This window comes from Sinocyclocheilus anshuiensis, unplaced genomic scaffold (genome assembly GCF_001515605.1).
Source record: "Sinocyclocheilus anshuiensis isolate Anshui unplaced genomic scaffold, SAMN03320099.WGS_v1.1 scaffold1604, whole genome shotgun sequence".
In the NCBI taxonomy this organism is placed as follows: Eukaryota; Metazoa; Chordata; class Actinopteri; order Cypriniformes; family Cyprinidae; genus Sinocyclocheilus; species Sinocyclocheilus anshuiensis.
This window is the reverse complement of record NW_015555841.1, coordinates 766,444-786,833: the sequence shown is the minus strand read 5'-3', so window position 1 is coordinate 786,833 and position 20,390 is coordinate 766,444. Positions and strand designations below refer to the sequence as shown.

General features: G+C 35.6%; 1 protein-coding gene across 5 annotated transcripts in view; it reads left to right on the top strand.

The window, feature by feature from the left end:
- LOC107675513 (zinc finger protein 618-like) overlaps positions 1-20,390 on the top strand; it is a 54,104-nt gene that overhangs the window by 17,170 nt on the left and 16,544 nt on the right. For all 5 annotated transcript variants that reach the window (XM_016469902.1, XM_016469898.1, XM_016469901.1 and 2 more), the window contains exons 3-8: positions 557-830; positions 6,814-6,891; positions 9,529-9,576; positions 9,731-9,820; positions 11,388-11,459; positions 17,982-18,071. In XM_016469902.1, the coding sequence (XP_016325388.1) occupies positions 590-830; positions 6,814-6,891; positions 9,529-9,576; positions 9,731-9,820; positions 11,388-11,459; positions 17,982-18,071 (619 nt within the window). In that variant the 5' untranslated portion in view covers positions 557-589. The remainder of the gene's footprint in view (positions 1-556; positions 831-6,813; positions 6,892-9,528; positions 9,577-9,730; positions 9,821-11,387; positions 11,460-17,981; positions 18,072-20,390) is intronic.

The window sequence follows — 20,390 nt, the reverse complement described above, 5'->3', positions numbered from 1 at the left end:
TTTAATTGTCCCCCCCCCCCATGTTGTGGTTCATGGTTTCTGTAGTAAACATTCCTGGTATATACAGACACTTGCACACACACATTCTGTAGACTGCAGATGCATGCATCAAGCTGATTTTATTTCTCTGCAGAGAGTTCTGAGCGATGCACATATAGTTGTGGTTATTCTCCTAAACATAAATCGCTGCTTTTCTGCACTATTATGAAGGTCTCCCACACAGAAGGGAAATACTGTATGCTTGTAAAATACTTCCTCTGCATTACTGAATTCAACATGAAATTAGATTAGGCTGCTGTGTGGAGTTTCTGAATTTGCTTTGATTGGTTCTAGTTTTTCTCTAACATTCTTCTTATTGTTCTAGTTAGTTTGCAAGACATGAATTGCCCCACATGCACAGTTGTTGGAGCTTTGAGCGTCTATATTTTGTTACATATATTTAAACATGTTAAATTTACACACACACACACACCAACACACATTATATATTTAAATTATAATGTATGTCGAAATATTTAGCTCTCTCGCTTAAAACCCCGCTCCTGTTTTTGTGCAGTTTCCTTCACTCTTGCTGATCAGACCTGGAGACATGAGTTGTCAGGAGGTGCCGAACCCCAGCCAGGAGTCGAAGGACACGGCTGTGGTCCCGACAGAGGCCGGAGCCACACAGGCAGTGCCAACAACGTCCCCGAAGCTTCCCTCAGTGAACGTAAAGACCGAGGTGGCGTCTCCCGTTGAGTCTGTGGCCAGTAACGGCAAAGCGAGTGACGGCAACATACCTGCTGAGATCTGTGTTGTTTTGGGAAGCTCTCGTAACTCTCAAACACAAGGTACAACTGCAGAAGCATGTTTAGTAATGAGATGCTAATGGGTGCCATATGTGTATGTAAGCTACACATGCACTACTGATTTTTAGATATTCGGTTTGGAATTATTATTTTTTTTTTAGTGAAAGAATTCGCAGTAACACTTTAGTATAGGGACCGGTTCCTACTATTAACTAGTTGCTTATTAGCGTGCACATTACTAGCATATTGGCTCTTTATTAGTACTTATAAAGTACATGTTCTGCATGATCATATTCTACATATTTAATTCTTTAGGCAAAAGTTTGAGGCAAAAATTGTAGATAATAGTGAGAATTGGACCTTAAAATAAAGTGTGACCGAAATCTCTTCTGATCACCATGGCTGCATTTATTTGATCAAAAACACAGTAAAAACAGTAACATTGTGAAATGTTATTATCATTATAATAACTGATTTCTATTTTAACCCCTTAAACCCAAAGTGTTCTGTCGTACTATGTACTGTAGTATGTCAAATGGTATGACATCATACAGTTTAGATAGTCGTGTGCCTATGTAATTTGAACGGTTTCACAGAGTAGAATGCAAAAACCATAATTGTCTTTTGCTTTTAACTTGTAACTTTTAGCTTGTAACTTCATGAAACATGAAGTTATGCTCAGACTGTAGAAATTACTTTCATTACATTACTTTCATTTTGCAATACTTTCAGCAGGTTCTCCCGATTAAAAAGTACCTGAACTCACTATGATCTGTCACTTAGATCTAAAGATATTCCTTAAGGAGTTATAACAAATGTATGTATTTATTTTCTTAACAGAATTGGCAAAAATTGGTATTGGCAGGTCACACTTGAAGAAAAAAAAAATGGATATTGGAATCGGCCAAGAAAATTGCCATTGGTGAATCTCTAATATGAACTTGTTTTCTTTGCATTATTTTTGAAACACTTTTGTTATTTTGACAAGTTGTCATTTTCTGCAGTTTATCAAATGATACCTTTTAAATGATACCTACAATTTGACTATCCTTGCTACAGTTTTGGCGTTATGAGGAAAAAAAAAACCTTCATGCCATGGGTGTCAAGGGCTTAAAAAAAGCTACCTTGGTTCCAAACGCTATAACGTTTGATTACTTTATGCTATCACCACAAAATTTGATTTAGATGCAGCTCACATGTAGGGGAATTTTCCTCCTCCGTTATTTCCTTCCTGAGATATTGCATGTGAAATAAGAAAGACAAGAGGAATTTCCCTTGAGCACACTGTTTTTTTTTGTCTTAATTTCTCAGCAGGAAAATGTCCAAATGCAATACAAATCTATTTTCTAAAAATCTTAAAGGTTTTCTGTCAAATGATACTTACCATTCGACTCTCATTTTGGAGTTATGAGTCATTACTTTTGTATGGAAGCCCGTTCCCACCACTTTGAGAAAAAATATAATTCTGTAAGTCATAAAAAGTAGGTACTTTCTCATAATTATGAATTTGTTTCTCAATATAATGAGAAACTTTCTCATAATAACAACTTGCTATGTCATAATAGTGAGAAACTTTCTCGTAATTATGAGTTAATATATTATAATGTTCAGGGGAAAAAATCTCATACACTTTCAAAATTTCGAAATGAGAAACTTTCTCAAAATAATGACTTATTTTCTTGAAATAATGAGAAACTTTCTCGAAATGAGAAACTTTCTCGAAATAATTACTTTTCTCATAATAATGAGAAACTTCCTCGAAATATTGAGAAACTTTCTCGAAATAATGACTTTTCTCGAAATAATGAGAAACTTTCTCGAAATAATGACTTATTTTCTCATAATAATGAGACATTTTCTCGAAATAGTGACATTTTCTTAAAATAGTGACTTGTTTTCTCTAAATAATGACTTAATCCATGCATGCGCAACATAACGTGATGGCACACTAGCGAGTAGCTGCATCTGTTGGTCAAAGCCATGCAGGAACACCTAAAGTGTATAATCTGTCATTATTTCAGATAAATTATCTATATGTAGTCTTTCGTTAATTTGTAGCACCTACTAACAAGTTACTCTGCCAGACAATGATAGTTCAAACAAATATAGAGGAATATATTCCAACAAAAATCACATTTATGAAGAAATGAAAGCCAATACACATATAAATTTACTGAATAGATGTTCATTTTGATGATTTGTTAGTTTTATTAGCTGTCACTTTCATGCATCACATGCATAGGCCCACAATGTTTACAGTAGCCCAAACTCATCTCGCTAGCACAAAGCGTAGTTGTTTGTTACCACGACAACCGCTTGGTCTTCAGCGTCCCACACATAGACTGTATAAAAACATGGGCGTAGTGTCCGTGACGTTACCCGTAGGTTTCCGAAGAGCGTTTTGGAAGCCTAAAGAGGCGGAGCCGGCCATCGCCATCTTGGCAACGCGTCAAAAAAAATTCACCCCCCTCACAGTTGTCATGAAGGGCAAAATTAGCTATATAGACCAAAACCACTTTTTGTACCAGGCTGTAAACATATTTTTTTCTGCTGTAAAGTTGGGCATTTTAACATGGGGAGTCTATGGGACTGACCCCCTTTTGGATCCAGCCTCTAGCGGCCAGTCGATGAATTGCAGTTGTAGTCACTTCCGTGTTGGTTTCACGAGAGAGACCGGAAGGTTGCCGCTTGGTCCCACACCACTTCTTGCAGGACATGTGGACATGAAAAATGCTTAATGTGGCTTAAAGTACAATGACAAATTCAGGATACAATATTATTGATCATGCATACAGGCAAGCATAAGAGCCCAGAATTTGAACGCAACACCCAAAGTTTCACGTTAAGCGTTTTCCTATAGAAAACCATTATAGAAAATGCATAAGTGTTGCTGTTTTGCATTGCATTCATATTTTGGGTCCTGAATTTGGTTCAATATGCCTTTGTACTTCAAGCCACGTTAAGCATTTTTTATGTTAAGCGTTTGTCCTGCAAGAAGCGGGACGCTTAAGACCAAGCAGTTGCCGTGGTAACGAACAACAATGTTTCGTTACCACGGCAACCGCTTGGTCTTCAGCGTCCCGCTTCTATCAGGACAAATGCTTGAAGTTATTATTTCGAGAACGTTTCTCATTATTTTGAGAAAATAAATCATTATTTTGAGAAAGGTCATTATTTTGAGAAGGGTTCTCATTATTTAGAGAAAATTTGTCATTATTTTGAGAAAGTCATTATTCATTAGTTTCTCAATATAATGAGATACTAAGTCATAATTATGAGAAACTTTATCATTATTATGACTTAAAGATATTTTTTCCTCAACTGTGGCAGAAACGGGCTTCCATGCGTGTCAATCAGAGAGAAAAAAAACATCTCCAAAAATGCCTTCAGGGCTTAATGCATTGTAAAATGTAATTTATTCCTGTGATCAAAGCTAAATTTTCAGTAAAAAAAAAAAAAAAGTCTTGAAGAGACTTATTAAACATTAAAAATATATATATATATAATAGTACTAATAATTATAAAAAATTTTGACTGGTAGTTTAGGTGTAAAAGAAAAAAAAAAGGCTTGCTCACTGAATAGTGTGAAATACTACATTTTACTGTACTGTTATTCTAGAAGTTTTCTAACCACATCAACACATTCATTACATTCAGTCACACTAGCAACACACATTAGCAAAGAATAACTAAAAATGAGTCATTTTCAACTGTTTTGAACAGTTTGTCAGAAAATTGTGAAGTCTATAGATTCATTGCATCATGCTAAATCTGTGGATTCCGATTTTGTCATAAATTGAAATATCTTTTGAATAATTTGACCGATAAGCACAAAAATTTAAAGATCGACAGCATGTCTCAGAACTACCTGAGAAATTTGAACACAGCGCCACCCAGTGTTCCTGAGATATAAGGCAGTGAGTGATCTGCCTGCTACAGTATTTTTCTGTTTGCGTCCGTCTTCAGCGTCTCTGGCCTGTGTTAACAGCTGTTTACAGACTTCATATTTTCACATGCATGACATTTTGGAAAATGATTGCATTGCAACGCAGTTTGTGCAAGTCTAGAACAGAGACGAGTTGCAATAAGACAAAAAACGGCCGGTTGCCGATCGCATAAGTTCCAGGGGCAGCTCCTTAAAGGGATACTGCACCCCAAATTGAAAATGTTGTCATTAATCACCTACCCCCATGTCGTTCCAAACCCGTAACGGCTTTGTTCGTCTTCGGAACACAATTTAAGATATTTGGGATGAAAACTGGTAGGCTTGTGACTGTCCCATTGGCTGCCAAGTAAATTACACTGTCAAGGTCCAGAAAAGTATGAAAGACATCGTCAGAATAGTCCATCTGTCATCAGTGGTTCAACCGTAACATTATGAAGCGACGAGAATACTTTTTGTACACGAAGAAAACAAAAATAACGACTTTATTCAACAATTCGTCTCCTCTGTGTCTCTCCGCATCACCGTAGCGCCATTTTAAAGAACATCTGCTGAACGCAAGCAGCGTACACTCTTCTGTGTCAGCCGTGCTGCACGGATGCGCTGTTTTCGTTCAAATCAAAGCGTAAAAACACGTAGAAAACGTATCCTTGTGTCACGGCTGACACAGAAAAGCGTACGCTGCTTGCGTTCACGCTGCTTGCTTGGGTGTTCTCCAAAATGGTGCTACGGTGATGCGGAGAGACACAGAGGAGACGAATTGTTGAATAAAGTCGTTATTTTTGTTTTCTTCGTGTACAAAAAGTATTCTCGTCGCTTCATAACGTTACGGTTGAACCACTGATGGCAGATGGAATATTCTGACGATGTCTTTCATACTTTAATGGACCTTGACAGTGCAATTTACTTGGCAGTCAATGGGACAGTCACAAGCCAACCGGTTTTCATCCAAAATATCTTAAATTGTGTTCCGAAGATGAACGAAGCTTTTACAGGTTTGGAACGACATGGGGGTTAGTGATTAATGACAACATTTTCATTTTGGGATGGAGTAACCCTTTAAGTTCGGTCATCCTGCACACACGTGACTGACCGCTCGCTCGCACCAACAGGAGGAGGAGGGACTTGTTCTACACTGCACTCAACCTGAGGGATTCCTACACTTTCAGTCTTTGAGGAGACATGAAAAACAGCGCATACCGCAAGAACGGTATAACGGAAAATATTAGTGGTTTTGAAACCGTGAACTTTTCAAATCGTGGTATACCTTGAAACCGGTAATCGGCCCATGTCTAGATACAACTATTTGAACATCTGGAATCCGAGGGTGCAAAACAATCAAAATATTGAGAAAATCACCTTTAAAGTTGTCCAAATTAAGTTCTTAGCAATGGATATTACTAATAAAAAATTATGTTTTGATATATTTGCGGTAGGAAATTTACAAAATATCTTCATGGAACATGACCTTTACTTAATATCCTAATGATTTTTGTCATAAAAGAAAAATCGATAATTTTGACCCATACAATGTATTTTTGGCTATTGCTACAAATATACCTGTGCTACTTAAGACTGGTTGTGTGGTCCAGAGTCACATACTGTATCTGTACGTACTAATATGTTGGGGGGGAAGTGACAAGTTGTTAAGTTGAAGTCTCCGCCTGCTTTATTGCCTAATCTACTGTTTTATGTTTGTCAGGTAGAGTGCTAATAATAAAATCTCACCCGTTTGTTTATTTATTTTTCAAGGGTCACGAAGCACTACATTTTTCTGAGATGTTAATGTTTTCACTGCCACCTAAAACTCATCTGCCAGTGTGATGATAAATGCTAAATATTGGCCTTGGCGATATATTGCTTGATCAATCGTTACCATGACTTCAAATAGTAAACAATTAATAATTAATAGATGAGTATTTGTAGAAATATTTGAAAGAATGCTTATTTGAATACATTTGTATCTTTTTAACGTCTCTTTCCAAGGAACACCACTCACAACCTTGAGCACAAGGCTTATGATAAAATGTAAAGCATGTTATCTGCCTGAAGATGTAATTACTTTTCTCTCTTCTCTTACAGGCTCTTACATTTGTGGAGTATGTGGCAAAAAGTACAAGTACTACAACTGCTTTCAGACGCACGTCCGAGCTCACACAGGTGCGTCCTGCTCTTGACCTAATGAATCTGGATGGGTTGGTTGTGATATTTGTAGGGTTGAGAGTCATAAACCAGTTCATATTCACAACTGCGAATAAAATTGATTTAGCTGCATTGTGACAGGGCACTTTGAAATAATATGAAGACAAACAAATACACCTTTCCATATAATTGTCTTGTCTGGTTAAATGTAACACCAAACATCAGATTCAGAAACAAAGGACAGTCCGTTAACGAATCCTTATGTTCTAAGGCTCATGAACCTTAAATAAGTGTTTTAAGGCACTTTACACAAATAGGATACAAATTGGTCACCCATTACTAAAACTAAAATATTACACTGTTGTCACTGTACTTTTCCCCATGTTTCAGAAAACACGAGTTTAATTACTTCCTGACTCAATAAATTGTTTTTTTTTTCTTAAATATTGTTAATGAATGATTCTGTATTTTTAGTATTTTTTAGATTGACACAAATTGCAAATTTATATCTGTAGTAATCATATAAAACCTCATATAAAATTCTAATAAAATAAAACTGGTCAAATTACATTTCAGTTTACATTTTCTTGAGCACTGAGCATTTGTTGATAAAAGGAAAAATAAAAGACAGACAGACAGATAGATAGATAGATAGACATTCAAATTAGTGTTCTGAAATAATAACTGATATAGTACATAAAGGGGATGTATTATTATTTAGTGCATATACAGGTGCATCTCAATAAATTAGAATGTCATGGAAAAGTTCATTTACTTCAGTAATTCAACTCAGATTGTGAAACTCGTGTATTAAATAAATTCAATGCACACAGACTGAAGTAGTTTAAGTATTTGGTTCTTTTAATTGTGATGATTTTGGCTCACATTTAACAAAAACCCACCAATCTCAACAAATTAGAATACTTCATAAGACCAATAAAAAAAACATTTTTAGTGAATTGTTGGCCTTCTGGAAAGTATGTTCATTTACTGTACATGTACTCAATACTTGGTAGGGGCTCCTTTTGCTTTAATTACTGCCTCAATTCGGCGTGGCATGGAGGTGATCAGTTTGTGGCACTGCTGAGGTGGTATGGAAGCCCAGGTTTCTTTGACAGTGGCCTTCAGCTCATCTGCATTTTTTGGTCTCTTGTTTCTCATTTTCCTCTTGACAATACCCCATAGATTCTCTATGGGGTTCAGGTCTGGTGAGTTTGCTGGCCAGTCAAGCACACCAACACCATGGTCATTTAACCAACTTTTGGTGCTTTTGGCAGTGTGGGCTGTGGTTCAGGAGTGGCTTAACAAGAGGAATACGACAACTGTAGCCAAATTCCTTGACACGTCTGTGTGTGGTGGCTCTTGATGCCTTGACCCCAGCCTCAGTCCATTCCTTGTGAAGTTCACTCAAATTCTTGAATCGATTTTGCTTGACAATCCTCATAAGGCTGCGGTTCTTTCGGTTGGTTGTGCATCTTTTTCTTCCACACTTTTTCCTTCCACTCAACTTTCTGTTAACATGCTTGGATACAGCACTCTGTGAACAGCCAGCTTCTTTGGCAGTGAATGTTTGTGGCTTACCCTCCTTGTGAAGGGTGTCAATGATTGTCTTCTGGACAACTGTCAGATCAGCAGTCTTCCCCATGATTGTGTAGCCTAGTGAACCAAACTGAGAGACCATTTTGAAGGCTCAGGAAACCTTTGCAGGTGTTTTGAGTTGATTAGATGATTGGCATGTCGCCATATTCTAATTTGTTGAGATAGTGAATTAGTGGGCTTTTGTTAAATGTGAGCCAAAATCATCACAATTAAAAGAACCAAAGACTTGAACTACTTCAGTCTGTGTGCACTGAATTTATTTAATTCACGAGTTTCACAATTTGAGTTGAATTACTGAAATAAATGAACTTTTCCACGACATTCTAATTTATTGAGATGCACCTGTACACAACTATTCCAATTTTTTTTTTTTTTAATTGATGCTTTTATTCTGTTAGAATGCATTTAATTGTTTAAAAATGACTTTGAAGACATTTATAAATGCCTATTTCTGTTTCATAAAAAGGCTGTACAATTCAGACTATCTGTTCATCAGAGAATCCTCCATGTGCAAAATTTAACAGCTAATGCAATGTAGCATTTTAAGATTTTGAGTGATTTGAGTAATTTCATCTCATGCTTTCTGCAGCACGTCTCATTGGTGTTATTAGCTTGTAAAGTGCTTCTCACAGACCTTACAAACATTCTGCCAATTTGAACCTATTCTTCTTATTTTCTGGTGTCAGTGATGTTCTCTACCTAAAGGGTAGCAGCATTCTCAGTCTCACTGTTAAAATTTTGACATCAAAATGTACTTAATGCCATCTTAGATTAAAAAACAAAACAAAACACTGATTTACAATACAAATTTATGCTTTTTGGTTGTTACTTTGGTTGACAGAAGCATGCATTTTTCAATAACATCAAAATATCTTTTCAAAAACTTTTGAATGGAAGTGTAATAATTATTGGGTGATGAATGCTTCCTTAAAAGTGCTGAACTGAACTGAAATCATTGAACTGAAATCCAAATTATAACCAAAATCATTTAAGTTGACAATTTTCATTACCAGTTTATATATTTGTGTGTATTTTGTGTGGTTTCTTGCTGTTCAGAGACCGAGGCTGCTGCTTCTGGAGAAGGAGCATCTCTGGGAATCAATAGTGAGTAGCATTTATTCATGGGACAGATTTGTGTATAATTGTCCTGGATTTTTCTAAATTAAGTGGGTAAAGCTGACTAGAGTTCTTCCCAACATCTCATCACATAATGATATCTTAAGTTTCTGTTCATACAAGTCTTTGTTTTCTAATCCAGATTCTTTCCGCTATACATGTGACGTATGTGGAAAAAAATACAAGTACTACAGCTGTTTTCAGGAGCACAGAGACCTCCATGCAGTTGATGGTAAGGCTGTATATTCACTTGATTTGTAATCTATCCAAACTCTGTTTTTTTTTTTTTTCTTTTTTTTTTTTCATCAGCAAACATACATGATTGCTGTTCAATTAATCAGAAGCCTTCATTTAAATCACTGAATAATGTTTCAAGGCACTTTCCATAAATAGGGTACAAATGGATCTCCCGTTACTTATTTCAATTAATTTTATGTGCACAAATTCAATTTTTTTTTTTTTTGTATAAACTGATAATTGGTGTACTAGATACATATATATTGGTAACACTTTAGAATAGGGAACAATTCTCACTATTAACTAGTTGCTTGTTAGCATACCTATTATTAACATATTGGCTGTTTATTTGTGCTTATAAAGCACATATTCTATGTGACCATATCCCTAATCCTACCCAATACCTAAACTTAACAACTACCTTACTAACTATTAATAAGCCGCAAATTAGGAGTTTGAGGCAAAAGTCATAATTAATGGTTTGTTAATAGCGAGAATTGGACCTTAAAATAAAGTGGGACCAATATTAAAATGATATAAATATTGTGTATTTACTTTCCCCATTTAAAAAACAAAACACATTATTGTTACTAGGATCAAGCAAATGTTTTTTTTTTCTTTCTTTAATTTATAGGCAATATACAGTTAACCATTGAGTATTAACCAATGTATTTATACATGTCCCAATTTATTTATTTGTCATGGGCAAAATCTAAGGTTTGCAAAAAAAAAAACAATTTTTTTAATTATTTTAAATACTTCAATTCTCAAATAATTTAAGCTTTTTTTATTTTTATTTTTATTTTATGCATTTCATATTTAGTTTTATCTCCAACATACTACATTTCCGTTGAAAGTCAACTTTTTCTGAAAGTTGAGCATTGATCCTTTGTGGAAAAAAGAAAACGAAAAAAAGTTCCAGATCATATCTTGTACAATATTTGTGGGAAACAGTGCTACAATTTAAAGGGGAAAATATGAAGTAAGCTGTTTTTACATTGTAAATAGAACTTTGACCAAAAACCTTCCTAATGAACAGTGATTAAAAAAAAAGAAAGAAAGAAAGAAAACACTCCGGTTTCTCTCACAACTTGCTTGATCTTGATCCTACAAAAAAAAAAAAAAAAATCCCCATAAAAGCTGATGATAAATATTTATAACCATCTTGACATTTATTTCTAATCATAAAGGACAACTTGACGTTTGTTATTTTATTATTTTATTTCACAAATGAAGCATGGGTTGTAACTCCAGCAGCAATAAAACCGGTGACATTTTCATGAAAGATGAATTTTCTAAGATGGTGTTTGAGGAGCTATTGATACATTATAAAAGCATCCCCCCCCCCACTTCTCTTTTGTAAATACTCTTACACTATTTGTAATGTCCAAATACTAGTTTTTAACACTGCTAACACCACTGACATGAAATCATTATTAAGACCCACACTGGGAAAACCAGTGATTTTATGTTGTCTCCAGAGGTGTTGAGTACACGATTGAGACTCCAACTAAAAAGGCTACCTTACTTTCACTAATCTTGCGTCTTGTTGTGTTGTCCAGATCCGTATGATCATGTGATACCAGTAGAAGACCTTAAAGAGGAGACTGAATCCTACCAGAAAATGGGACCAAGTAAGCGTTCTTAAAATGGTTTCCTTTCTTGTTGGTCACTTTGTTGGTTTAATAGCTGACTTACGGGACCTCCATCCAGGAGTGATGACTCCTGAATAGGGCTGGGCGATCAACAGAATCATATTGAGATCGCGATTAAAGTGTATGTCAATACGATGATAAGCTCAAGATCAGTCAGTGTCCTGAGATGCACGCTTAAGACTACAGATGCCCATTAGCTGGACAAACCTGAAATAAATGTTTTTTTTTAGCACTACTTGAGCATAAGAAGTGGCATTTTTGTGGCAGTTTTTGTCAGATGTCAGATTTTGTTGCTTACATGAAGCATGATTCAAATATGAGTTTAGCAAGCAGTTTTTTTAGAATTATATGATTTCTCCAGCCAAGTAGATAGGACTTGGTCTTGGATGCCCGAAATAGCTGCCCAGAGCCGTTTCAAATATGGCCATCAGGGAACAGACTCTCCTTTAAAGGGACTTTGGTTTAGTTTACTACACAAACTCAAATACATGGGATGCTAATGGTGTTTTCAGTATCTGAGGACATGAACACACAGACTTCATCTCCAGAGCTGCCATGAGAGTCACTTGATCAGATTTACATTTGAGAAAAGCGTCAAATGCACACTGAAATTAACAATCTTCACCACAAAGTGTCAACATAAAAGTGTGGTTTAATGTGAAGAAATTATGAAATATATTGCTGTTGCATACTAAAAAGTAATAATTATAATATTAGGAATAGCATGCAGCCAAGATATTTTTTAATCCATGTTTAAATTTATATGTAATTTTATATATAATTTTAAATGTATTGATGTTGTGCAGCATCTTATGTGATAAAAAAAAAATCTGTTTTGTTGTAATTGAATTTGTTATATTTTCATTTGGTTTTAAAAGATTGATTTGTAATGTTAAAGTTTTATTAATTCATTTCTTTAGACACCATTTTTAAGGATTCAGGATTTAGGGAAAAAATACATGGATTTGATGGGGCCCTAAATTAAAAGGTAACTTACTCTGTGGAGTTTAATTGTGAACAAACAATGTCTAACAAGCATGTGCAAAGCATTTCCTTTACGATTACTGGCTAATACATATCGTGATGAATATTGATATTGTATGATATGAAAAAAAGTGATCATTTTTTTCATTGATTTTTTCATGTCATCCAGCCCTATTTCTGAAGACCAAAAAGAATCATGCAAATTAATTGTAAGATACCGCTTAAGCCTCAGTGTGCATATAACCAGGCTTTGGCACAATTATGATCAGATTATCTGTCTTTGTGGTCGTACTCTTGTTGTGTAGTTGCAAATGAGAGTCTTCTGCACAAGTGATTAGAGGGCAGTCATGGCAAACTTGCTGCTCTCAGTTTATTTCTGTCTCTGTTGGACATTAACACTGATCAAAATTACGCTGATCCCAAGTTATATGCATGTCAGCATATGTACACCTGTATGGGCAGAGCTCAAGTGCAGTAAAATAAACACTGTGAAAATGCAACATTAGGGCACAGAAATTGATGTTATGTATAAAAATGACAACTACTGTAATCTGACAACTATCTTTAAGCCCCTTTATATTTCCTGATGTCACTAGCTTACCAGAAATCGCCTTTCTGAAAGTTCTTCTCAACTTCAACAGTGTGCATGGCTTCTAGCAGCCAGCAGTTTACTCAATTTGCACTTGTCTGTGCTTGCCTTTTGTCAAAACAAGTTTTAGCATCATTAACATGTTCTTAAAGGAGTATGAATATACATCAGCATATTCTTGTAGTTGTTCCTCAATATCTCATATGGGTTGTCATAATATTTGAGAAATTTGGAAAGGCTGACTATTTGATCTGGCTGTAATGGTTTGTATGTAAACCGTTTTCTTTCTCTTTCTTGTGATCATTTGTTCTCCTTACCCCAGTCCATCTTCTGTGGCTCCCTGTACAACCTATACCGGCCTTAGCAAATGTTTTGTTATTGCATGGAGGATCTGTCGATTGTTCTGTCCACTCAGAATAGTAAACACTGGAATTCCCAGCATCTGCGTATCTGAATTGCTTTGTGGATCAACAAACTCAGCTCCCGGAAACATTTAGGTTCAGGTTTTTTGGACTTAGGGTTTGAAGTGTGGGGTTCTTTTACTTTAGCCTCTTGCTTCTCCAAAGTTTTGAGCTTTCCATTTACCACTCTCAATTGCCCAGTTAGCGTATGTGTGTCCTATGCCTTAAAACGCTAGCAGCGGACAGCATGAAACCCACAAAATGAAGACGCATTGAGAGCATGCATCCGAATTACAGTTGTGCTGATAAGATTACATACCCCTTGCAGAATTTGCAAATATTAATAATTTTAACTAAATAAGAGGGATCATGAAAATTGCATGTTATTGTTTATTTGATACTGTCCTAAATAAGCTATTTCACATAACAGATGTTTATATATTCTCCACAAGACAAAATAATAACTGAATTTATAAAAATGACCCCGTTCAGAAGTTTACACTTAATACTACAGAATCTTAATACTGTGTGTCATTTCCTGGATGATCCATTGCTCTCTCCAAAAATCCTCCAGCTCTTGCACATTCTTTAGTTTTTCTGCATATTTGAACCCTGTCCAACATTGACTGTATGATTTTGAGATCCATCTTTTCACATGGAGGACAATTGGGGGATTTATACATAACTGTTATATAAGGTGAAAACATTTACTGATGCTCAAGAAGGCAACACAATGCATTAAGAGCTGGGGGTGAATGATCAGGGTACGTTGCACTTTTTTTTGTCTTCTGGGAAACATTTAAGTATTTATGTAGCTTCTTAAGTGCAGTACAAAATGAAAAAAAAAAAAAAGATATTTAAACAAAATAAGAAAAATGTACACATCATCATCCTGCTCAAAAGTTTACACCCTCTGGCTTTTAATGCATTGTGTTGCCTTCTTGAGCATCAGTAAATGTTTCTACCTTTTGTAATAGCTGTGTATGAGTCCCTCAATTGCCCTCAGTGTGAAAAGATGGATATCAGAATCATACAGTCACTGTTGGAAAGGGTTCAAATATGCAGAAAATGTTGGAAAACCAAAGAATGTGCAGGAGCTGGAGGATTTTTCTGAAGAACAGCAGGCAGTTGAACTGCTCAGGACCAATGAGGGACTCATGAACAACTGTCACAACACAGAAAAACGTGATCGTGGATCATCCAGGAAACAACACAGATTATTCTACAAAACTCGTTTTGTAAAAGCCAGTACAGCAACAGCGAAAGCACAACTGGCTTCTTACAAAATTGCCTATCGCGTTGCAAAATGCAAGAAATCTCATTACAGAAGATTCTTCCCACTGCCATAGATATGGTGTCAGTTATGCTTAGGATTACAGGCGCTCATCGAGAGTCGCACCCAGAGCGCAGTGGACACACTGCATTATACATCGAGAAACACTTGCATCATGGCAGTTAAGCCCTACATTAAATTATGTTTTGTCTGAAGCTGTCATTGCGGTCAACTACATCAAAACAAGACCATTGAAATCACAACTTTTTTTCTGTGCTCTGCGAGGAGATAGGCACCGATCACACTGCTGTGCTGTTTCACAGTGAAGCGAGATGGCTCTCCAGCCAGCAAAATGCTATCCAGAGTGTTTGAGCACAGGGAGCAAATACATTTATTTTTAGGCATTTGAAAGGACGTAGAATTAGAGATTAAATATATGTCTTCTAAATAGTGACCCCTTTTGTTCTGGATAGTTTGTCACAATTTTGGCTTAATAACAGAGACTCTCCAGTGTCTTCAGCTATGATAAGGAATGTTGCCAAAGCCATGTTGCATGGTCATCTTATTTCTTACACTTCCCACCTAAAGAATGCTTGAGAAAGTTATTTTATATTTAGAGCAAATACATAAGCAGTCTCCCACAGTACTAAATTTAAAAGTGTTAGTGAATGCAAGGCTGTGCCGAACTGGAAGTGTCTTGGGCCCAGATGGTTTTCCACTGGAATTTTTTAAGAAGTTCTGGCCGAAGATCTGTCATTCTTATGCCCGCTATTAATAATATTTGGAAAGGTGAAATTCCACCTTCCTGGAGATATACTTCTATCAGTCTGCTTTTAAAAAAGATACAAATCCTTTGGATTGTTAATCTTACAGGCCCATTTGTCGTCTTAATGTGGAATACAAGATAGTTGCAAAGGTTTTGGCCCGCAGGCTTGAAATGGTATTTCTTAAAATGTATAAATTTAGATCAGGCAGGTTTTGTGAAGTCTAGAAATGGCACAGATAATGTATGCTGTATTCTCAATGCCATACATTACTTTAATATTCCTAAAACACAGCAATGATTTTGTCTTTGAGAATAGTGATATAAAAAAAAAAAAAAAAAAAAAAAAAGATCACACGATGAAAGACTTTTCGGCATCCAGTATTAGAAAAATTTGGGGTTGGTTCCAATTTTACTTGTGTGATTTAAATATCTTCACACAGATTCAGTAACCAGTGTCAATGTGAACGGCTATAAAATTAATTTAGGAAAATCTGTCTCTTGGCCTTTTAATATTCCCTATAATCTGGCTATACATTCCCCTTTACAGGTTTCAGAGAGAGGTCTTAAATATTTAGGTATTTTTATTATTTTTATCTGATTTGAATAACTTTTTTTGTATAACCCGTAATTCCCCTCTAAATAACAAAAAATAAGAAAGATTTGAAATAGTGAACCTCCTTGCCAACTTCTCTTCTTGGGAGAGTCAATGTTATTAAAATGAATATTGTTCCTCGATTAAATTATTGGTTCCATTATCTTCCATGTTATTTAACCCCAGCCTTTTTTAAATCACGGCAGTCTCACATATACTGCTGTATTTGGAATAATAAGCAACAGAGAGTTAGACTCTGTAAACTTTGTAAACCAAAAGCTTTGGGAGGTCTTTCCTCGCCTAACTTACAATTCTATTACTGATCTGCTCAACTCAAAAGGATGATGAATTGGTTCATGAACAGGCATGATTCTATATGGATTGATCTTGAATCTTTATCTTGTTACCCCAGAAGACTTGAGTCCTTCCCATTTATCAACAGTGTAGACCAGATAAATTCCCTTATTGATAATGTAATAATTTATGCTACATTACTGGCTTTGGGAAACACTTTTTTTTTTTTTTTAAATATTACTCCAGTTATCTCTGTCTAGTCACCCTTGGATTTGAACACTGATTTTCCAGTTCAGATTAGGAGTTTTGGCCTGTTGGAATGGAACTTTAAGGGTTTATCTTGTTAAAGTCGTTTGAACAACTTGAAGTAGAGTATAACATTTCCTCTGTTGATTTTTTTTGTTAGTTTTTTTCCCAAATATCTTTAAATTTGGCATTTTACAGAATCTCTTTTAAGGCAGGACAAACTCTGTTTAAATTTATCAGAATTGGAAACAGTCTTGGAGGGAAATTACTGCCAATTCTCTTAAAGGGATTATAAGTGTTATGCTCTATTGCTCCACTCTGACACTTCAGCATATGATTCTCTGAAACAATTGTGGGAACAGGATTTAGGGGTATCATTCAGTCCGGCACCATTGGACTGAGATTTGTAATGGATTTTTTCCAAAGTGTACATCAATTTCTCTACATGAACAAAATGTCATTTCTTTTTTTCTTTTTTCATAGGATCTGTTTTACACCTGGTCACCTTCTTAAAATGTTCTCTAGCTGCTCAGATCTTTGTTTTAAATGTAAGACATTCAAGGGCACATTTAAAAAAAAAAAAAATTTGTGATCACATTCAGCCATTCTGGACAGAAGTTCATTCTGTGATCAACTGGTTAACAATTAATATTGTCCCTTCATTTTATATGCAGAACCACACGCCTGAAAATGTTTTTGATGTGGAAACTATACATTTTTATTAAAATCCTTGTATTTCTGGCAAAAATAATAATAACAGAACCACAAAAATTCATTTTAAAAATGGAATTTTAAGATTTTATTTCTGTATATCACAATTTTTCCAGGTCTAAAAATCACACTTTAAAAATTAGGCTACTTTATATATATCCATGTCTTTCCAAGAAAGCGGGAACCCTGGTTATTCAAATGAAAATGAAATATTGCTGAGGGTTGAATTTAAAAAGAAATATATTGATAGGTTTTGCTTATTTGAATGCTTATTTTGTCTTTCTTTGAATCATGACCCCTTGGTTGAGAACCACTGGCTTTAATTAATAGTTCATCAAAATATAACAATTGTCATGTCATTAAAAACCTGAATACATTTCTATAAAGAGATTTTCCCTCTTCCAATTGGATTTAGATTTGAATTGGACAAACATGTCATGCATGTTTGGAACAACATGAGTGAGTCATAAAGACAGAATGTTTCATTTTTGGGTGTACTGTCGCTTTAAGCAACTAAAATCTGGTACTGATAAATCATCATGGTTCAAGTGGAATAATGAATCTCTGAAGCATTGCATTTATCAGCGCTAATGTGTTTTTGACTAATAACTGTGTTGGTTAATTACTGTATTTTGTGTTCTGTAGAAACGGGAAGTTACACCTGTGAGTATTGTGGAAAACAGTACAAATACTTCAACCCCTATCAGGAACATGTGGCTCTTCACGCTCCAATGAGTAAGTCCTCACTTCATTACCTGTGTGTTGTGTTGTTCATGGCAGTTTTCTGCAAATATATGAATAGAGGTCTGTAGAAGTTATAGATTAGACACTAACAGTAAAGGAAGCTCTAATCATTAAATATGGAGATGGTGGAAGCTTGTTCACAAAACTACTAAGATCATAATTTCTGTTGTAAAACTACCCAATCTGTCTGCAATAAACCGTACAGGATCTCAAATTGTTATTGCGCTTTGCTGAGGTGTTCGCTGAAAAGTCTTTCTTATTATCTTCGTCCTTCATCTCTCCTCTCATTTATCTCTTAGTCCTGCATTGAGGATATGCAGAGGAGTTTGACATTGAAAGCTATTTAAAGTATGGTGAAAATATAGAATTGGGTCAGAGAGACTGTAGCGATGCTACCAGAATTAAATTTAAATTTGTTTCAAAATGACTGATTATTCTAAATGAGCTGTAAAATTTTTAGAGAGTCGTGGTTTTGCAGGGAGATGTGAGATTGTTAATTGGTAATAAAGCATGCTTTTTAATGATTAATTGTCAATGAGACATGTTGGGTGATTAATCATTTGCTTTAGAGACATTTTAGACTTTGTTAAATCTCTACTATTGGCATAGTCATTGCCAGGAATGTAGCAATATGGGTATTTTTCACTTTTTCTGTAATACTTTCAAATGCCTATCACCATCATTACTCTCAGATAGGTTACCACTATTGTTGTATTTGGTGAATTGACACTTTCCATGAATAAGGTGCCAAATTGGGCTTGACGTGCATACAGCATTTTTCCTCCAAACATAAGAATGTATAAGTAACAGCTTTCTCTGGTGTGAGCGAAATGACCACTGGCCCAGTTTTGAAGTAAACAGAATGATATTAAACCATTTTGCTTTTGATACACTTCTTTTGATTTAGATTCAATCTGCCACTCTAATTAATCAGGAGTTATAAAATGATATATGCTTAAATAGAAGTACTGGCTGATTTTGGTCCCTTTTTTAATTGTTCTCAATGATCTAAATAATTCTCAATTATCTTGCCATTAACTTATCATTAACATTATCATTAACTTGCCAAAATGGAGAGAATAATACAGTTTCCTGAAAATAAGACTCAGTATCTTATAGAGGTCGACCAATAGTGGATTTTACCGATACGATAGCTAGGTTGGACCACACTGGCCGATACCGATTAATCAACCGATAGTTTTTCAAATAGATACTGAAAGAAAACTAAAGTAGTGCTTTACTATTTTTTTTAAAGCAGTAACAGTACTGAACCATACTTTGTAAAATAATAAAAATATTAATATTATTTATTATATTGATCATTAAAGTTATTTAATAGTTTGCTAATAATAAAAGAAGAAACTTTAAAGGTGACATATCATGAAAATCTGACTTTTCCAGGTTTTAAGGGTTATAATCAGGTCCCCGGTGCATCTACCAAAAGATGAACCCAGTAACTTTGTTTTGGTAAGCCTTTTTTTGCAAGCGTCTGAAAAAACGAGCGCATCTGATTTCGCTCCCTTGGTGATGTGGCAAAGGGATCTCATTATAATAATACCACCCCTTAATCTGTGAGTTTCCCACGACGCCGTCATTTTGATTTCGCAAGCGACAACGGTTGTAATGCCATGGCGAAAGTTTGAGCAAAGCATGCTAACTGTTCTGTCTTTAGCTGCACAGAACACTATTTAGAGTTCCAGCCTCAGAGGAGACAAGAGAGCAGTGGATTTATTGATTTATGTAATGTATACTGAACAAAATTATAAACGCAACACTTTTGTTTTTGCCCCCATTTTTCATGAGCTGAACTCAAAGATCTAAGACTTCTTCTATGTACACAAAAGGCCTATTTCTCTCAAATATTGTTCACAAATCTGTCTAAATCTGTGTTAGTGAGCACTTCTCCTTTGCCGAGATAATCCATCCACCTCACAGGTGTGGCATATCAAGATGCTGATTAGACAGCATGATTATTGCACAGGTGTGCCTTAGGCTGGCCACAATAAAACGCCACTCTAAAATGTGCAGTTTTACTGTATTGGGGGGTCCGGGGGGTCCGAAAACCAGTCAGTATCTGGTGTGACCACCATTTGCCTCACGCAGTGCAACACATCTCATTCACATAGAGTTGATCAGGTTGTTGATTGTGGTCTGTGGAATGTTGGTCCACTCCTCTTCAATGGCTGTGTGAAGTTGCTGGATATTGGCAGGAACTGGAACACGCTGTCGTATACGCCGATCCAGAGCATCCCAAACATGCTCAATGGGTGACATGTCCGGTGAGTTGGCCATGCAAGAACTGGGATGTTT